Below are 25,455 nucleotides of genomic sequence, written 5' to 3' on the forward strand. Positions count from 1 at the left end.
ATATGTTATTCACATAGAGCCCTACATTTCCTTAACATCTGAATTATATAACTATAACCAAATTCTTAAACCTGGATCAGTAGTTAATTAGTAGCTTGTGCAATTGATATAGTATCAAGCACACCTATTTTTGACTGGCATGTAAAATCTATCAGGAGCAACTGGTAACCCCATGCAATCTGTGGTAATGGTAATACTCTCTGGTAATACTCTGGTGTGGGCTTATCCTTGTGCTTGGTCTGGAAACTTGTCGGTCATGAAGATCAGCATGATGGATCCTGCTCCTAAGGCTACTAAATATCTTTCATCCAACTGGTTGCAAACAGGCCTTGCACCTGTTTTTGTGCCTAGTTGTGCAAAAATACTACTGCAAGTCAAATACCCTGCCATGTAAGGTAAAATGGGTTTTAGTTACTGCTCAGCATATTAAATAGCATTTAAATTGGTTTATAGGTTTGAATTACAATGTGACCTATAAACTATATATGGAAAGTGTATTATATGGAAATTTTTTATTTTATTTTTTCCGGGGGAAGGTTGTAGACAAGGAAAGGTCAGGGATTGCTGTTGTTTCCAGGATTTTAGGAATAAAATCTTGTTTGGGGGATATTTTTTTAATTTTATCTTTGCTTTAAATTCATCAGATGTTTAGTTTTAATTTGTTTCTGTCATCCTATATTGGCAGCATTTTTTTTATGTGGGGAGAAGAGATCCAAAGATTGAAAAAGAGTGTCCATGAAAGAAAGCTGGAGATTAAAAGGCCAGCTGCATAGATCTGTTTGTGAGTTGTACCCCTCTTTCTGGAGACTAAAGATGTGATGGAATGTGTCTACAAAGGAGAGGTAGCGTGATGTAGCAAGGGGGAGGTAGCAAGGGGGAAAGAGGGAGCACATTCCAAGAAGGGGGGGCAAGACAAGAGACAACACTGTCCAGAGACAAGAGAAAGAGAGTTAGGATAGCCATTCCCTACAAACTCCCAAGGTATATTATTTAGTTTAGGGTAGTATAGGTTTAATCTGGGAAGATTCTGTCAATATAGTATGAGCAAATAAGGAATGAAATTTTACCTGGTTTGTTTTATATTGTTCTTGGGTTGGACCTGATGGAAGAAAATGGTTTCCACTCTGCCCTATTTGGAAGCTTAACTGTTCCCACTGTGCATCTCTAATTGAGTGTCTAATGATAAATATCCTGGTCTAGGGGTATAAGAATTAATTTTCCACACTTTATTCTTGTTATAAGTCATATGAGACTGTTACATACATTTTATTACATTCATGTAGATAAAAAGTTATATTTCATATTAGGTTCAGAGTAATTTCCAAAGAACTGTAATATAGTATGAGCATATAGTATAATATAATACTATATAGTATAATAGTAATATAGTATAATATAGTATGAGCAACTGCAATATAGTATTTCCAAAGAACTTCTCTTATATGAATAAGAAAACCAATTACTAATTACTAGCAATTACTAATGTTATTGTTCTTTAACTGACTCTTTTCTTGATAGGATGGTTCCAAAAATAGTAAATGTTGTCGTGATTCATAGATATAAAAACTAGGAAGATTTGTTTTGTTTTTTTCTATCAAGGTTTTATTAATTCTCCATCAAGCATAAACACACAAAATACAGAACATAAAACAAGACATAAAAAGATAAAACCTTCTTAATTATTATTTATACATGTCTTTTCCAAATTTCTCTCCCTTTAGTTTTATTCCTCCAAGGTTTTATTAATTCACAATCAAAACATAGCTAACCAAAACACAAAACATAAAACTTCTTTTGAAAAGTGGCTTAGCCCCGGGTTACATCTTTTTTTACAGACCTAAATCAAGTTCATGCTCACCTTATATACCATTCATATCTTATTAACCATTCTATATTTTCTATATGACTTCTCCCTTCTTTTCACTCTCTTAATTATAATTTGTTTATTTCATCTTATTTCAAAATCATTATGTTTGTATCTTTTGTCCGTTCTTTTCCAATCATCTATTTATCTCTTCCCTTTAGCGAAGAATTTCCCCTGTAATCACTTTTAAGGTGTGACGCCTTTCCCTAAAGTAACACTTAAAATAATACATAATTTCTATCCTGATTCTGCTTAGTACATTCTACATGTTGCATTTTGGAAAAAAAAAGAATAATAAACTTATAATATAGTTAAGTATATAATTTCCATTCTAATTCTAATTCTATTTAATAGTATAACTAAGCATTAATCATTTTACACATTCTCTTTAATATTTTATTAAATATTGCAATCTATCATTATAAAACATTTTAATATTTTAATATTTTGTTAAATCTTATAGTATTCCAATAGACTATTTCAAATGCAAATACTACAATACTATCTTATGTACTCTTGCAGAATCTTTCTTAAATTATACACTATTCTTTATCCTTTATCTATAAAAAAGATATCTTGTTTCAGACCGTGGCTTTTTTCCCCTTTTTCCCTCCCTTTCTTCTCCAGTCTGATCCTTTTGCCCCCCCCTCTTCTAATCTCCACCTTTTTAGCTTCCCTTCTCTGTTGTAATTCTCTTTTCAATTGCTTTCTAACATTGTACCTTTTTTTCACCTTATTTTTCTTTTTCTTGGTTGTTTTATTGAATCTTAAATTCTCATTTTTCCTTCCTCTCTTCCTATTTTCTTTCTTAATCAAACTTTTTTGTCCATTAAAAATGGCTTCCTTTTCTTCTTCTTCTTCTCCTTCTTCGTCAAGTATTTGCTGGTACGTAGAAACTGCCATTTCTAAAAAGTGGAAGACAGCTCCCAATGAATTCTTGCCACTTTGTTCTCTTAATTTTTCATATTCCATTTTTAGTTGATCCACAGATGGTGCCATTGTAAATTTTTAAGAACAACCCAGATGTTTTTAGTCTTAAAGTAATTTGCAAATGTCAAAGTTATCAAACAATCCAAACAGCCAGAGATTATTTCCTCTTCTTCTCTTTGCAACTTTTCCTCCTGGGGCAAAATCCCAAATATATTTTAAAGCCGTATTGCAATTAGTTGTTGGTCTTATAATCTTCAAAGCGTCTCCTCCAGTCAATTTTTAAAGATTTTTTTTAGTCCTCTCCTTTCCACTTATAACAAAGAGCTTGTTTTTACCTTAAAGAAGCAGGTTTTTCTGTGCTCATTTGCTTTCTCCGTAAGGAAGGGGAGTGAACTTTCCTTCAGCACTTTCGCCGCTGTAACAATCTTTTGGAAACAAATGTATCAATCCACAAGTCAGGTTTCCAGGGTGTTTTAAAAGTAACTTAATGTCCCGGTTCAGCCAAGAAAACTTCTCCTTCTAAAAAACTTCCTCCTGCACAGTCTTATCCAGTTGAAGATTCCTTTATGGCTGCCATTTCTGACAGCCGCTCCACCGCCTCAGGAAAAAGGGAGTCTAGCCAGCTGGGGAAGGGGGGTGCGATATCCCCAGATCCCTGCCTGGATCTCCTCTGTCTTCCGCTGCCTCTTTGGGGCAGCGACAACCCCCAAATCCAGTTGGATCGGGGGTACCTCAGCGGCGAGCGCAGCAGGGACCCGCAGAGAAGCGGATTCCTGCCGCCGCCGAAGCCTTGCAACCAGAAGTTCCAAAAACTAGGAAGATTTGATGATGGAATAAAAAACCAAGAGAAAGGCAGAGTGTTAATTTCTATGTCTGTTTAATAAGTGTACTAATTGACACAGAGACAAGGCTTCCATTCACTGGCACATGGACTTAGCTTTCTACATGTTAATATGGTTTACCTGTGACCCTGTTTAGAAACCATTATGTGCTGTACTTGGCCTTTTTCACTAAAAAGAGAAAATGTGTAACTAAAGCCTACTTGACACTTTGAAAATCTGAGGTGAAATGTGGACAGCAATTCCTAGCAGGGTTTCTTAAAAGCCATTTGTGTAAAAAGGGCTTTGCTGTGAGATCCATTTAAATACTGGCAGAATTGGCCCTCTTTCTTTTTCCCCAGAGTATTAACTTCAGCCATTTATCAGAGCTAAAGATTTAAAAAATATTCTACATGTTTTCCAGATAATCTACCATGCCCGTGGGTTTATTTTTCTTATTCATTGGGGGGGGGGGGAAGGGGCATTCATTAATCATTAAGGAACTGGGTGGGTGTTGAGAAGGAGGGCAAACATATGACTGATTATGGGGGAGGGAATTGCAGCTGATAGAAGCATAATCCAGAGTGTCAGTCCTAATGCTTTTGTGGCTTAGCAAAGAAACTGGCAATTGTGCCATAATGAAATGCTCAGTATTCAAAAACAATAAATAAGACAGTTATTCCAAATCCTGCTGATGCACACAGAAATACTCTGTGTTAAGTAAATGATACACATTCTTTATTGCTAAATGTTAAAGTAACTAAAGAATAACAAACTTCCTGGATTTTGGATATGACAATTCACTTGCTATATTGCTGTTTGAAAAAAACATGAGATCATCAGCTCCCTATCCATAATCTAGTGCCATAAATACTTCTACTATCTTCCTATTAATATGCATAGCTACCTTGGTCCATTATAGAAGCCCTAATCTGATACTTCTCATAAGAGTTTGGGGCCAACTGCTACTCCTGCCAAATACTTACCAACTTGAGTTTTCTGTGGCCAAGCACCTGAATGTGCCACTGGATAGAAAAGTGGTAAGAATTAAAGCAAAAAATTCCACACATTTCTTCTATTAACAATTTCTGTAATTGGAATGGAATTTGAATGTTCAGAGTCTTAATTTATTTGAAGTGAAAAAGGAGGCTTGTATCTCGAAGTTGCTAGGCCTATCATTTTCAGGAAAAGCCTCTTCAAATAATATTTAATAAATAATTAAATGATATTGTAAATGCTTTCGTTTAAAGTATTTTGGAATCATCCTGAGTTAGTAATAATAAATTTAAAGGTTGCAAATATAAACTGTTAGTAATATAAACATAATTTATATATTACTGATTGCTATCTTTTATAGATATGGGTGTTATATCTTTGATTTAAAAATATAGCCTCAGAAAAAATTCAGAGTGCTGCACATTTCTATAACTTTGCAAAAATTATTTTGGAAAATGAATGGACAGATGTTGAATAGCTTGCTGGCAATACTTTTCAATCAGTGCGCTGATGAAAAAAACTAAGCTTCCTTGAAAACCAATACATATGAAAGTATTCCTATTGGCTATTTGTCTTCAATCATTTTTATGCCAGATACTTTAAAGGAAAATGCATGTTTCATCCTACTTATAATAGCCCTTCCCAAGCTGGTGCCCTGTGGTAACACTAGGCTGTAAATGCAATAATGCCCAATAACTTCCATTAGCTATGCCAGGTGAAGGTGATATATCAAACTAGGGGTTTTGTTTCCACACCTGAATTCATTTAAATAAGTTTTAAGTCTTGAACATCAGTTAGGATTTGGAATGAGATTCTACCCATGTGACCTTCATCCTTATGGCATTCTGGAAAGACCAGGCCTTGGGTTAGGAGGGTAGTGCCCCTATATGCATGTGTGTGCGTGCTTTATGGATGGCCAGATCTGCCATCAGTTCTTGTTGTTCATTCTTTTATACTTATTATATTTTTATTCTGTTGGGGTTTTTTGTACATTGTCTATACTCTCTGGGGTAAGGAGGTCTCCAAACCAGTTACATTAAATTTAATTATCCTAGATGTTTTATTGTTCTAGCAGAGGGTGATGGGAGTTGTTTTACTGAGGTCCACAGTGCCACACAATGTATCATTGGCATTCAAATGAACACTAGTTACTCCTTTGATACCTTGCTATGGAAGAAAGAAAAAACCTAGAAGACAAAATTAAATAGAACTTGGATAAGATCAATATGCCAGTCTGGGAAAATGCAAAGTTGTCTTAAGACAGTTGGACCATTTAACCATACATCCCAGTTCTGTTTGCAATGACTGGTATTTCTCCCAGGTTTTAGACTAATGTTTCTTTTAGCAGTGCTTTTTTAATGGGAGAGGTTGAATACTGGGATCTAAAGCAAACAAACAATGTGCTCGTGAAAGATCTGAACGGTTCTATTAGGAGAGAGTTCTTAAGTGTTTGTGGAGTTTTGATTTACATCTAAAAAGCAAACTGAATTTACAAGCTGTAACGTGTGCACAACAGGAGAAATGAAGGAAATGTTTAGATTTGCTGTACTACAGGCTTTGTATTATATGCACGTCATGAAATATAGAATTTATATGGAATATATCCATTGTAATTGTGAGTAGAACTAAGACTGTTGGTATGAGCCATGCTGGTCTAGAAAATCACCATCTTGGTAACTGAGTAACCAACCTCAGTTCCTCTAGATGGAGCTAATGTTAACAAAAATTAATATTCCTGATTGTGTTTAGACACTTGGCATTAAAAAAATCCAACTCTTTTCCCTATAGCAGGGCAGAATTTTATTTGCATTATTTCAATCTAGAGTTAAAATCTGCTATGTTGTGTACTGAGGGGCCAATCTATTTTTATGATGGTAATGCATTTTATGAGCTTTGAAAGTTGAAAGAGATGATGGTAGATCATTAGAGATACTTCTTTGGATGATAACAATCATTAACATGTTATGTTTTAGTGAGATAAGAACTATCTACATAGGAACAGCTGCTACATTTTTGTAAGGTCAAAAGAATGTGTGTTTATATGTGTGTATTACACACATATGCACACACATATTTTTTAGATTTTTCTCTAAGCCTCTTAGATGTCAGATGCCAAAGTACAGTGGTAAAAATGTTAACATTGTGAGTTTCCCATATATGCCCACACATATGAGCATCTACACACATTTCTGCACAAGATTGATGATTGAAGGAGTTAAGGCAAGGAAGGAAATTGTGCATATTCTGCACAGAAGCTGTACTTGAAAGGGTTAAGGCAGGGAAGAAATTGTGCAACTTGCAGAACAGGTGTCCTTGATGAAAACCCAAGGACGGAGAGATTGCTAATCCTGTATTCCACAGCATGATCAAATCACCAAGCAACAGATATAAATAAAAAAGGCAGGAAATGAGAAATTTAAATATAAGTGTGTCAGCGAGAAAATGAAGATTCATTGTAAAAAGCCGGGGATGAGAAGAAGAGAAAGGAACAATATGAGAAAAGCCCCAACTGACAAACAAAAATATTAGATTCTTTTGATGTTCTTTTTTGCAAAAATTCAAATAAATGGCAGCAATAGTAACAACTGCTTTAAACATAGCTCTGTATTATTTTTTCTTAACATAATTCCTTCCTCTTTCTGTTTGCCTTTTAGTGAGAGGAAAATATATCAAACAAAACTGCAATGAAGAATATGTAATATGTAATCTTTACTTTGCTTACTTCATCAATGGAAAGAAAGTAAATTTGCTTTGTAGGAGTAGCAGCACCTGTTCCACAGCAGATAAATATCCCCAGCTTTGATACTTCAGGTGTACACAAACAGTGTCTTAACCCTCTGTGTGATAAACAAGATACTTGTTGGATGCATGGTAGCTCATTTCAGTTAGTATCAATGCCAAGTTTAATATCTATCAAATTAATATTAATCTGTCACCCAGCTTTGAGAACTGCCATTTTGATCTCATTGTTTGGGTAATTCATCTACTATTGCTGCTTGGGAGGAGGGGGAGAAATCTTCCTGGATCACCACATTGTGCTGCCTTATGTAAACAATAGTTAATTACATAGTGAAATTAGGGAGGGCTACTTAAAAGGTTGTTGTGTCCAAAAAATGTATTGATGAAAACAGTAATAATTATCAACTGATCTTATTTATACTGTCTATTTTATTTCATGAATACAATGGCACCAGGCCCTGTGTTCCTTGTTCATACGTAATCTTTATGTGATAGTCTTTTGAACATGAATGCAGGAAGAACATCAAAGGAACTTAGCAGGCTTCATACAAATTATTCCAGCCAGCACACCAAATTACAAATGCACACAGTTGGCTCAAGAAATTAATCTTCAGTGTGATAATTTTAAAACATTTTTCTAAAAGTATAAATGTGTTTATAATTTTAAGCCAACCTCAGACATTAATGTCCACCATCAATCATTTCTTAAACTGATTTTCACTAAGCCTGCTTAAGGCAAAGAGAGACTTGAAGAATAAGGAAAACCAAGTCACCAGATTCCTAGATAAAGCACTATGTTCCCATGAAGAAAAAGCTCTATCTCAAGACACAGCTTTCGTTTGGCAGGCATTATCTCTTGGTAGTATTCCTCATTACTATTTTATCGCCTTTGTCATCCAGCCTTTCTTTAAGAAATATATGCTTATCACCTTTTATTCCCATAGAAATCTAATGGTTAAACTGAAATAGTGCAATATCACACAGTAATATTTTATGGCATGAATTAGGATGCGAACACAAATCTGAGATTCAGATCAACTAAAACTACCAGCACTCAAGAAAACAATTAGCTAAAAATGCAAATACATTGTGTGAAAAGTATACATTGAGACAGAATAGAGCAACTGAGAAACACATGTCTGAATGTTGATCAGACCAGAAAAGTACTAAATAAAAGTCATGCTCTCTACCAAGATATTTCTTCAGGATAGAATAAATAAGTTATCTAGAATTCCTTGGAGTGAGATCAAAGGTTTAATCTAAGGATCAACACTCTGGCTGTTTCTTTTCCCCATCTGGTGATGCTGTGTGAAATTTGGGATCTTGTGTTTGTAAAGTACATGTCGTTTGACTTAAGATTATATATCTTACTTGAACTGAAACTGTTATTCCATATTGTAATATGATGAATGTGGTTGCTTGAATTAGGCCTAAAATCAAATCAAACTGTAACAACTTATCTGGCAAAGGCTATTCTTCAGCATAAGGTGAAACAAAAGCCTTACAAATTTACAATCATGAAAGAGTAATTTTGGGGGGAAAGGAAATCCAACTTGCTGTTTCAAAAATAATTGAGGCATATTCCCTAAAAACATGAACATTTGCTTTGTGAGATCTGCTGTAGGATAATGATTTATTTATTTTATTTATTTTGATTTGCCAATTGTTTACAAGATAATAAGTATAAATGTATACATAGTTGTGAATACATGAAATGGTTACATATAAGAAAAATAAAAGAATAAGAGAAACAATAGGACAGGGACGGTAGGCACGTTGGTGCGCTTATGCACGCCCCTACAGACCTCTTAGGAAAGGGGTGAGGTCAATAGTAGACAGTCTAAGGTTAAAGTTTTTGGGGTTTGGGGAAGAAACTACAGAGTCGGGTAGAGTATTCCAGACATTGACCACTCTATTGCTGAAGTCGTATTTCCTGCAATCAAGTTTGGTGCGGTTTACTTTGAGTTTATATCTATTGTGTGCTCTTGTGTTGTTATGGTTGAAGCTGAAGTATTCATTGACAGGTAGGACATTGCAATGTATGATTTTGTATACCATGCTTAAGTCAGACCGAAGACGGCGTAATTCAAGGTTTTCTAGTTCTAGAATTTCAAGTCTGGTGGCATAAGGTATTCTACAGCGAGTAGAGGAGTGGAGAACTCTTCTTGTGAAATATTTCTGGACTTTCTCAATTGTGCTAATATCAGATACGTAGTGTGGATTCCAGACTGATGAACTGTATTCGCGTATTGGTCTAGCAAATGTTTTGTATGCTCTGGTTAGTAGTGTGATATTACCAGAGAAAAAGCTACGTAGGATTAGGTTAACAACTCTTAATGCCTTTTTGGCTATGTAGTTGCAGTGTGCTCTAGCACTTAGATCATTAGAGGTGAGTTCCAAGGTCCTTTACAGAGCTTGGGTCATCAACAAGATCTTGACTATTCAGCTTGTATTTTATTTTCTGATTTTTTTTGCCAATATGTAAAACAGAGCATTTATTTGTTGAGATTTGAAGTTGCCATTTGTTTGACCATTCGGATACATAGTCAAGATCTTTTTGTAGGGTAGCAGTATTGTCTGTGGTATTGAACAGCTTTACATCATCAGCGAAGAGAACGCAATTGCTCTTAATATGATCACAGAGGTCGTTTATGTAGAGTATGAAGAGAGTTGGTCCTAGAACACTGCCTTGGGGAACACCACTATTGACAGGTACTGGATTTGATAGGACGCTCCCGATTTTGACCATTTGTTGTCTGTTTGACAGGAATGCTTCTATCCAGTTATTCAGTTGTCCAGAGATACCATAGGATTTTATTTTTAGGAGTAGTTTGTCGTGTACCACTGAATCAAAGGCTTTACAGAAGTCTATGTAGATTGCGTCTATTGTTTTGCCCTGGTCGAGTTGTGTCATCCATATGTTTTTGCAGTGTAAGAGTTGCAGATTACAGGATAGTTTTTTCCTGAAACCAAATTGTTTATTGGAGAGTAGGTTATTTGTCTCTAAGTGAAGGATGATGGATTGGTTAATAATTGATTCCATGACTTTACAGGTGACGCAGCATAAGGAGATTGGCCTGTAGTTTTCAACTAGGCTTGGGTCTCCCTTTTTGAAGATGGGGATGACTGTGGCTTGTGACCATAGGTTAGGCAAGGAGCTGGTTCTGAAAGATTTTTCAAAGATTATGCTTAGAGGTTTGGCTATGGCAGTGGATAGCTTTCTTAAGAAGTAGGCACATATTCCATCCGGTCCAATAGATAGAGATGGTTTTAGGTTGCGTATTGCTTTTTCAACATTGTCTTCTGTGAAATCGATATGTATTAGATCATTGTTGTTATCTGTGGTACGGCTAGGAAATATTGGGCATGATCCATTGCTGTTTACAAATACTGAGCCGAAGAATGTGTTAAAGATGTTGGCTTTAATGGTGTCGTCGTTGCAGTCTTTACCATCAGGTCCTATCAAGGGAGGGATGGACCTTGAGTCTTTTAGTTTGTTGTTTACAAAATTGTAAAAAGCGCGGGTGGAATTGGTGCTTAGAAGGTTTTCCTCTTGTTTAATGTGATAATTGGTGCATTCGGTCTTTATCTGGTGGCATAGATTTTTGTATCGGTTTTTGAAATTGGCAACGTGACCAGATTTGTTTTTCCGCCAGAGTGATCTCTTTTTTGGATTGAAGTTTCCTTATTGATATGGGTAATCTGCTTTTTTGTTTTGTTTTGGGAGTTGTTGTTGGTACATATAGTTTGATGACTCTTTTGACTTCAAGTAAAAATATGTTATAATGGTCTTCAACGGTATTGCATCCAGTGAATAGAGATTGCCAATCAAGGGATGAGAGATCGTTGTCTATAAGATCATAGTTGCCTTTTTTGACGTTACAATAGGGGATTACATCATTGTGGTGATTTTTGTGTGGATGTATGTTGAGACAAAAGTCGATCATATTGTGGTCACTACTGGAAAAGGGTTCTTTAGATTGTATTCCGTAGATTAGGTTCAAACTGTTGCAGAAGATGAGATCGAGGCAGTTGTTTAGTCTAGTGTTGTTGGTTACTAGTTGTTCCAGTCCCAGATTTGTAATAGCATTGTAGAAGGTTGTGTGTATGATTTCAGTTGTACAATCATTTAGGGTCCAGTTAATATGAGGTAGATTGAAATCACCAAGAAGGATAAAAGGGTATGGGCAGGATGCAGCCCATGTTAGTAATGTATTTAGCTTGTTTACATGTTCGATGTCATAATCAGGTGCTCTGTAACATAGTAAGAATCGAATTGTGATATTTGAGGATAGTTCACAGATGATGGTTTCAGGAAGGGCAAACTCCTGGGTAACTTGGATATTTTTTAGATGTAAGGATGATAGATGATAAGGACAATGACAATTTTTTCTGTCTCAGTATACCTATTCACTAATTCAGCAGTGATACTCAAATAGGAACTTCAGATGAATATAGAACTGAAGACACCAAGAAATCTACTGTAATCTTGGTTATTCTCCAAAACTTTGGCGCAGAGTGAAGGCTGAGCCACCTTGGATCGATTTTTTGGCTCTATGTTGCTTTGGAAAGCACTTATTATTTCTTTTGTTTTTGGAACATAACATAGTATTAATTCAATTTAAGGGCACTGATTCTGGAACTGAAGCTGGGGCAAATTAAATGACAGAACCAATATGGATAATCTGGGAATTTTAGAAAAAAAAAATCAAGAATTAATGGGGAAGTTATCAAAGATACAATTAATTGGTATATTTTCAGTTACATTTAAATCTTATATTTTAAATTTTATGTAAATAATCTATTAATAAATCTCCCTTATCTTGATGCTACCGTGTTTCTCATATAATAAGGCCGGGTCTTTTTTTTTTTTTTGAGCCCCGAAAAAATGGCTAGGCCGTCTTTTCGGGGGTGACTTAATTCCCCCCTCTTGCATCTTCGGGCGGGCGGCGACGGCTTGGATGTTGACCTCGGCGTTGGTGGGGCACTTCGTATCGGGGTCAACGCAGGCAGCACCATATCCAGGTGTGCAACTAAAGTACTTCCTAATGGCAAGCCCCCCCACCACCATTCCCCCCATTTCACATGTTTTAATATAGGCCTTAATTTGGGGGGAGGGGCTTAATTTCATTTCATGCCTATAAAACATGCTGGGACTTTCTATTGGGGGAGGCCGTATTGTTGGAGAAACAGGGTACATGTGTCCCTGAGGTCTCCTACCTTAATACACTGCTTAAAAAAATAAAGGGAACACAAAAATAAGACATCCTCGATCTGAATGAATGAAATATTCTTATTAAATACTTTGTTCATTATATAGTTGAATGTGCTGACAACAAAATCAAACAAAAATTATCAATGGAAATCAAATTTAGCAACTCATGGAGGTCTGGATTCGGAGTTACACTCAAAATTAAAGTGGAAAAAAACACTACAGGCTGATTCAACTTTGATGTAATGTCCTTAAAACAAGTCAAAATGAGGCTCAGTAGAGTGTGTGGCCTTCACGTGCCTGTATGACCTCCCTACAAGGCCTGGGCATGCTCCTGATGAGGTGGCAGATGGTCTCCTGAGGGATCTCCTCCCACACCTGGACTAAAGCATTCCTGAACTCCTGGACAGTCTGTGGTGCAACGTGGCATTGGTGGATGGAGTGAGACATGATGTCCCAGATGTGCTCAATTGAATTCAGGCCTGGGGAACGGGCGGGCCAGTATATAGCATCAATGCCTTTATCTTGCAGAAACTGCTGACACACTCCAGCCACATAAGGTCTAGCATTGTCATGCATTAGGAGGAACCCAGAGCCAACCGCACCAGCATATGGTCTCACAAGGGGTCTGAGGATCTCATCTCGGTACCTAATGGCACTCAGGCTACCTCTGGCGAGCACATGGAGGGCTGTGCGGCCCACTAAAGAAATGCCACCCCACACCATTACTGACCCACTGCCAAACTGGTCATGCTGGAGGATGTTGCAGGCAGCAGAACATTCTCCACGGCATCTCCAGACCCTGTCATGTCTGTCACATGTGCTCAGTGTGAACCTGCTTTCATCTGTGAAGAGCACAGGGCACCAGTGGTGAATTTGCCAATCTTGGTGTTCTCTGGCAAATGCCAAACGTCCTGCACGGTTTTGGGCTGTAAGCACAACCCCCACCTGTGGACATCGGGCCCTCATACCACCCTCATGGAGTCTGTTTCTGACCATTTGAGCAGCCACATGCACATTTGTGGCCCGCTGGAGGTCATTTTGCAGGGCTCTGGCAGTGCTCCTCCTGTCCCTCCTTGCACAAAGGAGGTGGTAGTGGTCCTGATGCTGGGTTGTTGCCCTCCTACGGCCTCCTCCATGTCTCCTGATGTACTGGCCTGTCTCCTGGTAGCACCTCCATGCTCTGGACACTACGCTGACAGAAACAGTAAACCTTCTTGCCACAGCTCGCTTTGATGTGCCATCCTGGATGAGCTGCACTACCTGAGCCACTAGTGTGGGTTGTAGACTCCATCTCATGCTACCACTAGAGTGAAAGCACCACCAGCATTCAAAAGTGACCAAACCATCAGCCAGAAAGCATAGGAACTGAGAAGTGGTCTGTGGTCACCACCTGCAGAACCACTCCTTTATTGGGGATGTCTTGCTAACTGCCTATGCTTTCTACCTGTTGTCTATTCCATTTGCACAACAGCATGTGAAATTGATTGTCAATCAGTATTGCTACCTAAGAGGACAGTTTGATTTCACAGAAGTGTGATTGACTTGGAGTTACATTGTGTTGTTTAAGTGTTCCCTTTATTTTTTTGAGCAGTGTATAAGTGTTTTGAAAAACACAATGGAAGTAGTCCTCTTGTATAATTTAGACTTTCTACTGATAACAGAATTCAAAATATATTATCTTTGCTGAATCAAGATAAGTGGCAGTTTGAGCAGAAACCTTTTTCTGGCCCAAATAGAAAGCAACTGTTCAAGTATATTAGAGGGAAACAATTACTTAAACATTAAGGGTAAAACAATAACAACAACAACAACAACAACCCTGGGTAGCAAAGGAGTTCCTACATCTCTCTTGCAGTTGTAAAGCTATCCAATTTCTATGTTAGATCAGAATGTGGGGTGGATAGGACAGGCAATAGAGACAAGTTGGCAGCAAAAAGTAATTATATAAAAATACCTATGCATGGCCAAGAATAATAGAGAATCATTAATATCCTTTGCCAATGAGTCACAAAAGTGAAGAAAATTTGAAAATTACATTAGATTAAAAAAAAACCAAGAGGAGTTCATTAAAATTGAAGATATGGTATTTGTCACCAACACAAGGCTACATAAAATGCAGAGCCATTTTAAAGCACAATTTTAATTTTAAATGGTTTCTCCACCTGCTTCTCTTTTTCTTAAATGTAGTTTCTTGGAACACTTCCAGTGGAAGGATCTTGGCTCTCAGGAAATATTTGTGTCTTTTAAAAAAATAATCACGCATTGCATTGCAACCCACAGAAAAGATAAGACAGCTCTTAAAGATACAGAGTACTTTCCACTGATGGAGCTGCTTAGCAGAACTCTCTCCAATCCTTTCCATAGTCTTAAAAATCTTCAGAGGCTTAAAGGGTAACTTTAAAACAGATTACAAGAAGAAAGGAAAGTTCTGGTGTCCTAGGTAAACATCCATATGGCTCCCACCTTGTTTACATTTTATCAAGCTTACAAGTTATCCCAGGCCTTGGGTGGGTTTTTGCGTCAAACAATCAGATCCCCATCTTATTTTGTGAAGCATTTCTATTGTATATGATATTGTGAGCTGCTCTGATTTGGTTTAAACTTGGGTTAGCATCTAAACTGAAATAAACAAAATGTGGAAACATAATTTCCACATTTATTGCCAATAAAATACCCAGAGATGCTACTTCCTGTTTCTAGGTGAGTGAATATAAGATTTCCTGGATAATACATTTTTTAAAAAATATAAGTTTTCAAGATTTGTTAAAACCTTAATTCAGCTACTATATGGCAAAACTCTTATAGTGAAAATTACCCCTGCAATTTAATGAAGCAATAGAAACTAAAACCAATTAGCATTTTATAGATTCTTCAAATCCCTGGAGAGCAGAAACTATTATCTATCATCCCAGTTTGCAGGACGTGGACTAAGGGCTGCAAGGCCAATTCCAGCTAAAACTGAAGAAAACTTCCTAATGATAAGTCAACTTTGATTGTAAGTTACAAAGGGAGAAGATCGGATTCTCTTCACAGTATATGTTCAAGCCTTCAAGACACATCTGGACAGACATTTGTTGGGGATGCTACAATCTGAACTCCAGCATTGAGCAAGGAGTTGGACTCAATTGCATGGGCCTGAAGTTTCAGCCCCTGTTCAGCTATGATTCTGTGGCACTGTAAAACAGCATAACCATGCAAAAGGATTCTTGAAAAGTGCAGGATATGCATATATCTTTCCATCAAGATGTCCCTGCATCCACACGTCTCCCAATCTTCACAAAACATTTTTCTAATCTAATATTATGTACATTTTTAATCACTTCTACTTGAGAGATCAATTTCAAAATAGCAATTTTCAAAGTCCACATTTAAAAGATATAACTTTAAGGATGCTTAGTAGCATCATTTCAATTTGTGAACATGTATCAAAAATAACAGATAATTTATTTTTAATATATTGTTTAACAATAGGAGCTATGAGATTCACAAATTTCTGTTCCATATAATATTACATGGTACCATTATTGCCTTGGAAAAAGAGCTGTGTTTTTGCTATGTTGTAATTCATGGTCTGGTTTTGAAACTGAAGCAGGCTTCTAGAAAGTGCATAAACCAACTTACACAAAATTATGTATGAAGATAGCTTTGGTAACAAAAACAAAATAACAATCATCACCATCCAGAAGACAAATAATGACATACTCAGTGAAAAAATGCACTCAGGAATGGGGGTGGTTTTTACAAGCTACTCAAAAGCCCTAAGGCTTTTTCAGGCAATACTTTTACTGAAAATGTTAGCTTTAATATGAGATGAAGGTATGTGGAAGAAAAAGTAATTGATAATTTTACTGCTGCAGAAAATAGCTTACATTAGTAAAACAACTATCACTACCATCTTAAATAATAGTGTGGGCATATAATGTGCCACATAAATGAAAATAAAATATGGCATTATGGGGGGGGAGGAGTAACTAGATGGGAAAAATATTCACCTGCTTTTGTTCTTCTCCTAAACTATCCCACATTGATGCAACGATTTTTGACACATCCCCAAAGGTAGCATTGGGATTTTGTCCTTTAATAGCTGCTTGCGTGTCTCTGAAGAACAGGGCATAGGCTGACACCGGCTTCTGGGGTTCATTAGGATCCTTCTTTTTCTTCTTCTTTTGGTTTTTGGGTTTCTTGCCCAGATCTGTCAAAGGTCTCTTCTCTCCAGTTGCCTGTCAAAGAGTCAAGAAAAATATATTATTTTCCTCTTTCAGTCACTTTTATTTTAGAAGAAATAATATATTTGATTTTGAATTGGGGAGAAAAAAAACCCATATAATAACCTGGAGTAGTTTAAGGACATGCATGCCAGGTGACTTTTTCCACTTTGTTCCCAAAATACAATGCAAATATACAATTACTTTTACAGATGTTCTCTTCAGCACCCTTTACTTTTGATAACCTATTGACCCAGCACTGTTTTTTATCTATGTGATTAATCTAAAACAATTACATACACCACACATTTTAATTGCTATCTTAAGGAAATGTTCATTCACATATGTGCACATTACTTGATTTGCCATTATTGGCTATTAAAATTAGAAGACCTTCCCATGAATATGATATACAGATAGTCCTTGGTTAATGGAATAGAATAGAATACCTTTATTGTCATTGTATTCCACGAATACAATGAAGTTTGAAAGCTACTCCAGTACAGTGCTCCAAACACCACATCACAATCACACTACAGAGAATTCAATATTATTATTATTATTATTATTATTATTATTATTATTATTATTATTATTATTATTATTATTATTATTATTATTATTAAAAATAAAAATAAAAATAAAAATAATAAAAACTAAATCACAAATGCACTGTTGGATTCAAGACAATTACTGCCTTGGAAAAGAAACTGTTTCTCAATCTATTAGTCCTCATTTTAAGACACCTATAACGCCTCCCTGATGGTAACAGTTCAAAATATGAATGTCCAGGATGAGAATGATAGTAACTGGGATTGAAATCAAAGGGCTCATAAAGTATGATGTCACACGATTACATTGTATAGGAATGGGAACCCCAAATATATTTGTTGCCATTGTTAATCGAATCCTACTGGTCATTAGGGGAAAATCCACCCCAATCCAAACCATTCCCAGCTTGATCCCTCCAAGTCCCGACCCTTGGTAAGGTAAGGGACTGCCTCCTCTTGAACTTCCCCTGCCTGTATATCTCTTCCCACCACTCCTCTTTTTGGCTGCTTATCTACCTGCAGTTGTCACCTGGCCTAGCCCTGCCCACTGCAACACTTTTGCTAATGCACAAAAGACAGCCCTAATTAGAAGGGTCTTTCTTTCACACTGGCATAGCTGGGCCCTTCCTTCATGCACCAGGCTTCTTTTGCTGGTGCATGAAAGAACGTCTTGGTTACCCTGGCAGAAAAGAAAGAACCCCCTCCCCCGATCCTTTCATGTCAGCATAACCAGATCTTTTTTAATGAAGCAAGATCCTAGTTAGGACACAAAGAGAAGCTCTGGCTGACATGCAAATGAAGGCCCTAGCTGGCCCATATATAGGGATCCTGAGCCAGGGGTTAGAGATTATAGTTTATATCAGTCCAACTGCAGTGGTGCAAAAAAAAAGGTGATACAAAATATACTAACAATGTGTTGTAATGCCTTCAAAAGTATCGTGAGAATGGGATGTGCTATTTGGCATATGCATTATTTGGAGAATGGTGTAAGTAGCTTTGGAAAGAAAGGCCTGCATAGCCAGCAGCTGCCTTGCACAGGACAGGAGCAGTCAAGAAATTGAAGATTATCTGGATGCAGCTGGGCCTGCAGAGAGCAGTAGAAGAGGCTAGGGTTGTTTGCTGAGGTGCTGGCCTAGCTGGTCATGACATGGAGCTTGAAGTAGCATTCTATGACAGAAGCATAGTGACACTGGGCTGAATTAGAGGCCGAGAGGCAGGGGCAGACAGCTAAGTCTGGGCCTCTACTTCCAACACTACTACTGTCTCCAAGAAACAGGCAAATATGAGGGGACATAGGTGGATGATGGTTTTAAAACACCTCTATAATCATATGCGTGGGTAGACTGCCTCTGTGTGTGTGTGTTTGTGTGTGTGTGTGTGTGTGTGTTGCAGCAGCCCTAACTTTGAATACCATTTGTTTAATACCACCATAATTTCAAATGGTCATTAATAAAGAATTACTTGTACATTTATTCATATGTATACATAGAAAAGGAAAAAACATTTATCTGAATGAAAAACTTGACTAATTTGAATGTTTATGACGAAAGACTTAAAAGATGGATACAAGGATGATGAGTCTTGTATGAGTCACTTTTTGTCAAAAGGGTATTTTGGGAAAAATGGACATAGAAGGAAAAGAAAGAAGTAAAAGAAAGTACAGCAAGTACAGGTAAATAATGTATAAAGCCTGTATGAAAAAGTAGTAGAAAACAGATTAATCTTCCAACAGAATGAAACAAAGGCAGCATAAAGAAGGAGATACAGAAACTACTTAGAATTGGGGTTTGAAGTCCACATGTATTAAAGTTGCCAACTTTGATAAACACTGCACTAGAGGGAGGAAATTGAGATCAAATATCCTTTTTTTCTTCCAGTACAAACTCCAAATCATTTCTTTTTCCCACCATATTCATTCCAGGGGGAAATGAGAGTTCTACTTTATTTTACCCCCTTGAGATGACTATTGAAGGGTAACACAAACTAACCTCTATTGTAGGCTCAATGCCAGGGCATGCCTGCTGCCTGTTCACTACTATTTCTGACTTACTGAATCAACTGACTGTGCATATGGCAACCATAATTGCTACTGGATTTGAGAGATTATTGTTATTGTTGTTGCTACCCAAAATGTTCATCTTTAATACTTTTTGGTCACTTTGTTGAATGCTTTATTAATCACTGATAATATTCAGAAAGCTACAGAGTTAATCTCATGTAAAAGGATGACATTCTGGTTCCTATTTTACTTAACAATTAAATTAATGAAGGCAGAAATACTTGGACTTTCATTGCTTCCACAGTGCCAAACTCTTAGAACATGTACCTGCAGAATTCATAGCTAATTATGGAACATATGAAGCACAGTGATGCCAAAAAATATGAAAACAATTATACATGGATCTATAAGCATACCATTTACAGTCAACACTCTAGGGAAGAGGGAATCTGCAGTAGTCATGTTGGTTACTTTCACTGCTATTATCAGAAAAAATCGATGATAGCCCTTAGTTACAAGGACCAGATGCATAAACATCTAGTTCTGTGACTTAGAAATAGCTGCACTATGCTAGAAATGTGAAAAAAAAATATAGAATGTTATCTAGGAATGTGTATTCATCTTAAATGAGTATAATACTTCCTGCAAAGTGGCACCCATTATTATTTTTAATGCATCTTTGTACAAACTGCAATAGGTGACTATGAATGAGCAAAGTTATTATTTGCACATTTTGTTTTTCCTATTATCATTCACAGGATGGGAACGGTTTCTATTCACATATGGATTTTTGCCTTTGCAGTATTTATCCTGGAGTATTTATCTATTGGTTAGGTTTAAATCCTTCCTTTCTTCCCAGAAATCAAGGTGGTATACGCCTTCTTCAGTTTCCTCCCACAAGGATCTGATAGGATATTTGGGGCTGGGAGAGATAGATTAGCCCCATGTTGGCAGCATGTGTGCTGGAAATGGCATGCAGAGCTATCTCTCCAGGCACACCAGCCATTGCCCATTGATCTTCTGGGTTCCAGCGCATGCATATGCGCAGGCCAGCTGGTCTTCGCATGCGCAGAAGCACAGGAAACCAGAAGAGCAGCTCCCCAGCATGCATATGCATGCCAGGAAGCTGATCTTCTGGTTTTGGGTGTGCATGCCTTTATACACACATGTGCGCCAGAAACCGGAAGACCAGATGGCCGGCACGCGCATGCTGGAAACAGTTCAGCTTCCCAGTGCTTGCATGCGTGCCGGGGAGCTGCTCTTTCGTTTCTGATGCTCCAGTGTGCACACACTGGGGAGCTGCTGTTCCAGTTTCTGGCACTCTTTCCCCCCTGCACACGCGTTCCTGTTTCAGCACTCGGTGCCGAAAAGGTTCGCCAGCACTGGATTAGCCCATCAACCAGGGCTTTCAAGGCTAAAAGTGCACTTGATTATGTGCAATCCTACTCCACCAACTTAGCCATGGGCTTTCAGTTCTGTAAAGCACATTTCTTTCAATATGAAAGAGTAATTTAAGCAATATATGCAAAATGTTAGAATCAGAGAAAACAGAGCTTTATAAGGTAGATTCTATGGACAGTGGCATGGCACAAAAGTGATCTGATTTGTCTCTGATTACTGTCATGCATGAATTCATCCACAAGTTAGGGTTGTGAGAAAATAAAGACATTATAGTTTACATCAACAAACCATATTGAATAAAACCTGACTTAGTGAATGTGAATTCTGCCTGTAAACTCCACTATATATACAATTAGCCAATACCAATTTGCTCTAGCAAAAAAAAAAAAAAAAAAAAGAGGTGGAGAGGACGGGGATAAACACAGAGAATTTACCAGCTATGTTGAGAGATCAGGACCCTGGATATTTTTCTACTTGGTTTTTTTCTATTCTAACTCTTCATAATAACAATAGCTCTTATTGTGACTAGCTGGATTAGAAACAAATCAAGTTTCTTCTTCCATCCTCATTACATTTTTCTTTTTTACTATGTGCTTTAAAGTATGCACAAGAATTGTCTTGTTGTCACTGATCATACATAAATTGTTCTGGGTATCTTTTCACCAGCAAAATAGAATAAATAGGCTATGTGAAAAATATAATAATAAATCTAAAGATCAAAAGAGATTTATATTATTTCTAAAGAAACAGATTAGTATTCCTGCAATATAGGGCATGTGTCAACTCTTAATGTGCATTTTTGCAAATTTTGTCAAGTCAAAAGATTCCTTGTCAGATTTTAGTTTTGATAATATGAAAGGGTTGTGAGAATTAATAAGATTAATTCTACCCTTTTGATAATTTCATTCACACTAGAAATACTCCTAACTGACATTGAGAATAAGGAAGATGGCTTGATGGAGATAAGCAGGAACCATCTAGGCAAAAGGACTGAAGCATTTTTAAAATCCACAATGAAAAAACATTCAGAAGCAACTGAGGCAGATGTTCCCTAATTCAATGAACTATAAGGAGAAGGAGGAGGCACAGCACAATCAGATTTCCAAGATTCTGTTACTGAAGCCAATCACAGAAAAAGAAGCCTTCCAGTGAATCTCATTTACAGGTTTGGTCTACCTAGTGCAGGTGACACATATAATCAGCTTTTTATAAAAACTTTCAGATGTGGGATTGGGAATTCTGGCCAGTTAGGGATCAGTCTCATAGTTACTTTCCTGAAGTGTTCCTGAGTTGGTAACTCCTAGTAATCTTGATTCCTAGTAATCACATGGACAAATTATTACCTGTGTGAAGTGATCTGACCTAATCACAACACTGCTATAATTTATTTGAACCTATTTATCTACCTTATCTTGCCACCTTCTTCTCTCAACCTTCTCCAACATTTTTTTATTTTCCTTTTGTTTCTCATCTATCATCCACTTATACACATGCTCGAAGCCTGTGAATTTCTAATAGTTGGCTATTACCTTAAGGAAGCAATTCACTAGTGATTGATTCTTCCTGCAGTCCATGGTATTTTTTGCAATCATCTCCAGATCCATAATTCAAACAAGTGTATCTTTTTTTTCTTATTCTTTCTCAATAGCAAAGGTTCATAGCTATACAATTACCTTCACTATTTTTTTTGTTTCAAAGAAATATCTTTATGCTTCATTATTGTGTGGAAAATATGTTACTACTTTTCTTCCTAGGAATATCCTATTTATTATTGTGATACACTGTATGTATATATTCTTGAACCCATACCCATATCATATATCATATCCCTATTTACATTTAAGCAGACTTTATGCTGGATTTCAACTACTACCAGCATTTAGTTAGCTTCAAGGAGAGCAAGCAAAACTAGCAAAATTTCTTGTCTTCCTTATTCCCAAATGGAAGGCTAATGTTAGCTATTGATATCTTTGCTTTGAAGATGTTCAAGCTACAGTATTTGAATGTAGACATTATCCAATAGATTATGTCTATTAAGTGAAATAAAAATCAATAGACCAAAGAAACATAGCATATAAGAAAACAATGCATATAGGTAAATTTAGTGTACACAAATACTGTTCATTACGCTTGCACATATATTTGTTCTACCATGTCCATATACAATTAGACCACCCAGAAATGCCTTGAGTTCTTTAAACTCCTTACCTCTACTATTGTATTTTTAAGATTTCATCCAACCGTGGCTTTCTTGGACTTCCCTTGGCCCATTCATTCTTCCTTCATTTTGTTCTTTTACAACTTGATTCTTATTCGTTGTCTCAATATAACCAAACCAACCCAATGTCCCTTTTGATACATCACACAATCCACATTTATTTACCATTTATTTCTTTACTCACATTTTTTACTTTACCTCTTCTTTTTATTATTTTTTATGTTTTATTATTCCTACAAGTAATAAATCCTGTCACATAACAAATCACACAGCCATACTAGATTAATATGTGTCCAAGAATACCACACTTATAGGTGTACAATTTTCAATATTCTTACAGTATTTTTGTTTTCTTTTTATCATTTATTTCCTGGATACTAATACCTGCAGCATAATTTTAGCATAATTATTTTCATTCTATTTCAGGCAAGTCTTCACACACACACACACACACACACTGCAGTATATTCCACAGAGCTTCTCATCACATTTGTTTCTTTAATTAGTTCTTTAATTTATATTTTGATTTATATTTTCATTTCTTATATGTACATATGAACAGATGTGCTTAAATAATGTATTTTTAAAGAAAAAAACTAAGCCAATACATTAAACAATTACAGTTCCTGGGTTTCTGAATGGCATTCTTTTGCCTCATTCCCAACCTTCTATTCATGTCATCTGACAAAATAATTTTCCCTTGAAGCACATTCATTCAGAATATGGCATAATTTTTCCTAAATCCAACCATTGCTTCTTCCATTTTTCCCATTAACTGGTTGTATATCATGCAACCTTCATCAGCTTATGAATTCCTACTTTCAGCTATATCCACAACAGTGTACATAACATCAGTTCTGTTGCCAAACATACAGTATAGCTTTTTTAAATTAAATCTATACCTTCCCTTCTGTTATTCATCATTTCACTACACAACATCATACCAACATTATTCAATTTATTACAATTTAACCCTTTGTCTTAATTTCTAGCCACTTTCTTTCTATTTCATTTCATTATGGTCTTTATAACTCACCACACTAATATACCAAGTTGCTGTTTTCCACACACTATGATCATCATGAGATGAGCACACAGATATTAACCTGCCCTTCCCATCATTTTTAATAAGACAGAGATAATGTAGGCTAACTTAACTATTTTAATCTTATCATGAAACATACACATTTCTCTTCTAATGGTAAATGTGAACTCTGAAGTGAACCTGGCTGAGGCCATCTTCAAGGCTTCAGGGTTGCCACACAACAGAGGGAGGGGGGAAATAGCTAGATGGGGTTTTGTAGCCAAAACAATAAAGTTTTCTTGTGGGAACCAAGGACATTCCCACAGGTGGTGGCCAGAGGAGGAGTGAAGTAACCAAGCAACTGGCCAGCACCTTGATTGGACAGCATGACCAGTGACTTGGGGGAAAGGGGAAACTTTTACTTTTTAATTAGGTGAAAGCCACAGGAACTTTCAGAATTGGCTTTCACCAGTTGGGCCAACATGATGTATCCAATCAATCAATCAATCAATCAATCAATCATGTGTGTGTATTTCAGGACACTATATAGCTAATTTCAAAATATGTTAACAAACAACCAGTTTGGCTCAGGCACAAAGGAGAGAGAGAAGAAGTGGCAGAAAACATGGTAAAAAGAATAGCAGAAAGAAAGGAATAGCTGCTGCCTGCCATCAGTCCTTAATCTACTATCTCTAATGAGGTGCAGATCTGAACACAGTTAGCCCAGGATGACTGACCACTTGAGGAAGAAGGAAGATTCACCTCCCTCTCTCATGTTCCCCTTCTCTGGAAGCAGATCTACCAGTCATGTTCTCATGGCTAGCTAGCTGTCATCTTGGTATGAGCTGCAGGAAGAGATTCTCCAGTTGGTGAAACATAAAATGGCTGCCTCTCTTTCACAGTGTGGAGTCTTCATCCTTTTAAAAAAATGCTATTGCTACTCTGCTATGACTTGTGTGTTTACAAAAAATGATGGGCAATATGTAAATGTATTTAGCAAGACTTTATTTTCAAAGGCAAAATAAGTATGAATATTCATTTAGCAAAACATCCAATATAAAAACACATTTCTTCATACAAATTGCTATGTTAACATGCAAACATTCTTTACATCCTTACAACATATTCAGCATATATTTATCACTAGGAAGCAAAATCATCTGCTTTAAATAACTTATAATTTATTATGTCTTAAAAATCCCTCCTATCTAGGTTTAAGTATAGTGAAAACATTTGCTGTTATTTCATTCTGATAATGACCTCGCAAGCTATTTAATTAAAATCCCAGCTGAATATTTATGCTTTCCTATTTTCATTCTCCAAATATGAATTTTTTTGCCTCTACAAAAAACATTTTCAGCTGCGGAATTGAATACTTGTATGTGATAAATCATACTTTTATTTCAAAATCTTAACCTGGAAGGGTGGTACAAATGATATACTTAGCATTTTCAGCAAGATGGAAAATATTTAGGAAGAAAAATCTCTTTCAGAA

At 36.6% G+C, this 25,455-nt stretch overlaps 1 protein-coding gene across 4 annotated transcripts in view; it reads right to left on the minus strand.

The window, feature by feature from the left end:
* The window catches only part of TOX2 (TOX high mobility group box family member 2), a 268,693-nt gene that overhangs the window by 20,130 nt on the left and 223,108 nt on the right, over nucleotides 1-25,455 (minus strand). For all 4 annotated transcript variants that reach the window (XM_087959454.1, XM_026684000.2, XM_026684002.2 and 1 more), the window contains one exon: nucleotides 16,555-16,782. In XM_087959454.1, coding sequence (XP_087815580.1) covers nucleotides 16,555-16,782 — 228 coding nt within the window. The remainder of the gene's footprint in view (nucleotides 1-16,554; nucleotides 16,783-25,455) is intronic.

Source organism: Notechis scutatus, chromosome 3 (assembly GCF_049901735.1).
Source record: "Notechis scutatus isolate UNSWTSFEM ecotype Mainland chromosome 3, rNotScu1.2, whole genome shotgun sequence".
Classification (NCBI taxonomy): Eukaryota; Metazoa; Chordata; class Lepidosauria; order Squamata; family Elapidae; genus Notechis; species Notechis scutatus.